Source organism: Nelusetta ayraudi, unplaced genomic scaffold (assembly GCF_046127955.1).
Source record: "Nelusetta ayraudi isolate G7.1 ecotype Tasmania unplaced genomic scaffold, CSIRO-AGI_Nayr_v1 ptg000070l, whole genome shotgun sequence".
Classification (NCBI taxonomy): Eukaryota; Metazoa; Chordata; class Actinopteri; order Tetraodontiformes; family Monacanthidae; genus Nelusetta; species Nelusetta ayraudi.
Window position 1 is genome coordinate 2,655,001 of NW_027466120.1, and position 5,000 is coordinate 2,660,000.

The 5,000-nt window shown below is 51.1% G+C and overlaps 1 protein-coding gene across 1 annotated transcript in view; it reads right to left on the minus strand.

Moving 5' to 3' along the window:
- The window catches only part of samd11 (sterile alpha motif domain containing 11), a 57,200-nt gene that overhangs the window by 19,579 nt on the left and 32,621 nt on the right, over positions 1-5,000 (minus strand). The window contains exons 5-6 of the mRNA XM_076041767.1: positions 4,559-4,651; positions 860-1,018 (exon numbers count right to left, since the gene is read on the minus strand). Coding sequence (XP_075897882.1) covers positions 860-1,018; positions 4,559-4,651 — 252 coding nt within the window. The remainder of the gene's footprint in view (positions 1-859; positions 1,019-4,558; positions 4,652-5,000) is intronic.

Sequence of the window (5,000 nt, forward strand, 5' to 3'; positions counted from 1 at the left end):
ATCCATGGTGGTCAGAAATCAGCCCGAGTGACAGTCTGACACCGGGGTGTGCAAGCGCCGCAAATACAGACGTCAGCCGTCTCCCCGGGGCGAGCGGAAGGGCGAGCGAGCGAGCGAACGAGCGAGCGGGGTTGGTGGGCTCCTGGGCGTGGCTTTCGCTTCACCAAAGCGGCGGCGGGCCGTTTCGCCGCGCCACCCTGAGCGAGGCGTGGGGAGGGGGGTAACAAAGCACGAGTGCGTCTGGGCGACTCGGCTGACAGGTGACAGAAGAGGAAGCCGCCGCCAAGCGCTCTTGCAAAGAGAGAGAGAGAAAGAGAGAGAAAATCTTTTTCTTTTTGCAGGTTTTGAAGTCGATCTCCGGGTTCCTTGAAACTAACTCGCAAGTTAGTTTCAAATAATCGTCAAGAAAAAAACCCGAATTAAGGCACGTTGGGGTGTTTTAGCGGAGTGGGGTTTGACTTGGAGGAGGGGAAGACGCTGCGCTGAATGTAAAAATACAAAAAGAAAAGAAAAAAACTGGGTGCATGGTGGCAAATGTGGTGGGCAGTGTGAGAAACACAAGGAGGTACCAGGAGGGGTCCAATTAACCCATGAGACCCCCTGGAAGCCTCAAAGCAAAATTTTAAGGCGGGTCTTTAAAAGAGGGGCAAAAACATTGGGACTCGCAGAGGAATGGATGGAAAGTGATGTCACCGTTGTTATTAGAGGCCTCCTGCATGTTCAGGAAACCTAGAGACTGGTACTGAGTAACAATCAGGAGGATGTGGACCCCCCCCCCCAGATATACATATATTATGTCCACTGGTGGTGGACATGAGTGCAGCTGTTTCTGTGTATGTGTGTGTGTGTGTGTACTGACCGTGGCCCGGCAGGCCCATGATGCTGGCCAGCTGGTGGAGCCGCTGCTGCTGCTCCTCGTAGGAGCCCGGCTCGCTCAGCGCTGACATCATGCGTCTGTAGTGCTCCTCTGGGCTCATGTGGCTGCCGCCCGCCTCCACCGCCGGGCTGCCGGAGCTCTCTGAGGAGTGGGGAGGGGGGGGGGAGGAGAGAGGGAGGGTGTCAGTTATACATTATTGCCAATCAGCTGCCGTCGGCGAGGCAGCGATTCAGTGGACGGCCTTATTTCTTTAACCGGAGTTTGGTCGCCGCGTCTGTCGTGATTGTGAGGAATCCGGCGAGAGAGAGAGAGAGAGAGAGAGAGAGAGAGAGAGAGAGAGAGAGAGAGAGAGAGAGAGAGACGTCACGTGGCAGCTTCAGTCGTCGGGCCGCAGAGAATTTATGATTCAATACGGGCCGGAATCGCATTTGAGTTCAACTTCAGCTGAACTCTTTGCCACTGGTGGAGCCGTTTTTTATTGTCGTCTGCTTGGCGTGAAGAGTGAGCTGAATTGAAAAGTTTCAGCCATCTGAATCATCCACAGGTTCATTTTTCTCATGCAAGTAATAATCAGAATAATGAGAGTGACTTATTTTAGGATTTAAAAAAACGCAGAGATATTCATGCTCGGGAGCCGCTTCCTTAAATATCAGCCAGGATTCACATCCGAACCCAAACTGCCCACGCAAACAAATCCCCGCCTGACTCTGAACTGGGCCCAGAACTCAGCTTGGCACTTTCATTTGTTTTAACATAGATTACAGAAAAAGACCAAATAAATGGAGAAAAATGCTGATTGATGTGTGTGTGTGTGTGTGTGTGTGTGTGTGTGTGTGTGCGTGCGTGACGCTCAGCGGTGTTTCAGGTGTTCCTCCAGGAGGACGATGCGGCGCGAGATATCCATCTAGCTGTCAGTCCCTACACTTAATCTCTGCCTCTGACCTCCCTCCTCCCTCCGTCTGTCAATAGTAACATGATCTAAGGTAGCGGTGGGGAGGAGGTGGGGGTCGGGGGTGGGGGGAGGTGACTAGGGAGTTCGTGGAGGAGGAGGAGGAGGAGGAGGAGGCAGGAGCAGCAGAAGAAAGCCGGGTTATTTTTACCAGCCTCCTCCTTATTGAAACCTGAGCCTGGCCCCGGGCAGGCGTGCAGGAGTGGCGCTGAGGAGCGGAGGAGCTGCTGCTGTTTCTGCTGCTGCTGCTGCTGCCGCCGCCGCTGCTGCTGCCGCTGCTGCTGCCGCTGCCGGTAGGTGGGGAGCAGGAAGCCAGCATGCGAGCATCGCCGTCTCCGACGCCAAGCTCCTGCTAATCCTCCCAAGCACCTCAAGTACAGGCGCGTGCGTCTCCGGGAGAGTGTGTGTGCGTGTGTGTGTTTGCACTCACGCACACACACACACACACAGACGCACAGCCGGTCCGCGCCTGTCGAAAGTTTTTCTCGCCCTCTTGACGCAACCCGAGGTGCCGGCTGTGCGCGGAAAGAAAAACAGACATCAGTTTTTACGAGGCGACGCTCGACGCCTGGCTCCTGGCGCCCTCCCCCCCCCCCGCTTCCCCTCCTCCGCCTCCCCCTTCTCTGTCTTTATCTCTCCCGGCGTCTCCACCTGCGTTTATTATTGTTATGTGACGGCATCTCTCCCCGAGCGTGGCGCGGAGACGCTGTGACACACACGCAGGTGCGCCGTCCTGGTGTGGGTGTGGATGGAGGTCAAGGCAGCAGCACAAAATCATCCACGCTGACGGGCCTTTTTCTCACACACACACACACACACACAAACCAGTTTGTCACTGGGGTTTTAATATTTTTTCTTTCTTGACGTGCAAAGCAGAAAAATTTGCAATGTGCAAGCAGCAAGTTTGAGAAAAAAAAAAAAAGGTCCTGTATGATGCAAATTTGACTACAGTGCAATATCCATAACAACTTCTTTCGTCTGCTGGGCTTTTTCAGAAAGTCAATGTAAAAAAAAAAAAAAAAACATTAGTGGAAGTCAGCCCTTAGTGATGTCACAAAGTGCACGAGGCCTTTGCGTCTCCAAGGAATGCTTTTTTTTGGAGCCATTTAGTGGTGAAAAGCTGATGATCTTTAAAGCCTAAAGAATCTGTAACTGTGTTTTGTGTGGTGTTTTTTTGCAAACAGAGGGCTAATTATGCTGTTTATCAGTTTTTGGGATCATTTACGGCGCAGGGCTGCAGCAGAAAAATAAAGACCTAGAAATATAGACCTTAAAGCCCTAAAACAAAAGACAACCACGCAAAACAGAAAAAAAAAAAAAAAAAAGCCCAGAGTGAGCGAGTCCATGATGTCCAGGAATAAGCAGTGAGTAAGCGGCTCCAGGCGGGGCCGCTGTCTGCCAGAGGTCACCCAGAGGGCGAGCCCTGCAATCAATCTGACGTCTACATTTACACAATCACTCCCAACTATCTGTTTTCCAGCACATGATTTCAACATTTTATTCGGGTAATCAGCAGTGTGCCGGCCGTCCTGTGCGTCCAGGTGTCTCCAGAGGCCTCGGCTGGATGTGCAGACGGCTCCTTTTTCCTTTTTTTTTCTTTTTTTTCTTTTTTTTTCCGCGGCCGCCGCCTGCTGTTTAATGCATCAGACAGGAAGTCTTCCTCCAGCCTGGCCGGGCCCGCAGCGGCCAGTTCCTCTCCGAGCGCGCGGCGCTACACCGCACCAAATGGTCGCACATGAATAATGAAGGACGCGGGCCAGATTGCGGCGACACACACAGGGGGGCGCCGTCGTTTCCGGTGAGTTCCTGTTTACGCGGTGGCGAGGCGAGAGAAAGGGGCCCTAATGAAGGTTGCGTAAGAAGATCGGCCTCGAATATTATTTCGTGTTTTCTGCCGCCAGATTTATGCATTCGAGAGCTGCGAAAGTTTAAAGTTGAAAGCCTGTTTTTTATTTATCCGTCAATGTTTTCAAACTGTGTTGGTGCTTTGAAACATCCTCTGTACCAGGGGTGATTCCAGGACCAGAGCTTTAGGGGTGCTGAGCACCCAATGCCTGGAAGACTCTGCCTGACTGCCTCCTTTAAGATTTAGATGTGATTCAGTGGAAATACATGTACCAAAAAAAAAGAGGAGCGCACATTTCATCAACACTGCACTTTATAAAATAATCTATTTTATATTCATCTATTGTTATTCATATGAAGTTTCTTCACCTTCTTCTCTAATTTTGCATTGGGTGGGGGTTTCCATATTAATTTGAATATATATTATGCTTGAACTACAAAGTTGACTCGTTCTTGGACGAGCCAGCTAAAGACAATTTAAAAGTGTAAAACAATAACTTTTCAACACAACTTTTGGGGGTCCTGAATTTAATTTTAAGCTTAAAATTCAAAACAGGGCTCGCGTCACCAACGCTCCACACTCGAAAAACATCCCAGGCAAAGTTTTAAAATCTGTACACCATCATTATCAGCGGCCGCAGGAAAGAAGTGCCTGCTATGGAAGTTTAGCGACAAGCTAACCCTCCGCTAACCTTCTGCTAACCTTACGCTGACCCTCCGCTAACGTACCGCGTTCGTCACGTGATCAATATGGATCCAGATGAAGCGGTTCCACGCTGGCTGGATTCTCCGTCTCACTGATTTGATTTTGTTTCTTTTGTTTTTTTCTAAAAACCAAAAGAAAAAAAACGATGGCAGACTCTGCAGAGGCGTTTTGCAGCTCTCACCTTTGGGCGACGCGCTGCGGGACTTCTTGCTGTCGGAGGGGCACTCGCTGCTGCTGTTGGGGGAGAAGCTCCTCCTCTTGCCTAGAAGGTCATCTGCAAAACACACACACACACACACAGATAGTAGCTGTTAGAAATATATTGTAATTTTTTTTTTTTTTTTTATCTCCCTCCCTCCCTTTAGCACAGACACTGCGCTCCTCGTGTACCTGTGTACGAGGCAGATGCCTCAGAAATGCAGATTCTGGGAATGAGAAGGGGGGGGGGAGGCAAAAAAAGAAGGAGAGAGAGAGAGGGAGGGAGGGAGGGAGGAGAAAAAAGTGGCGTGATAGGTGAAGAAGGAGAGAATGAGAGGGAGAGGCGAGGAGGGAAACCGCGGGCGTCTGGAGATGTGCCGGCGCTGTCAGAGATGGGGGGGGGGTGGGGGGGGCTGAGCCGCAGC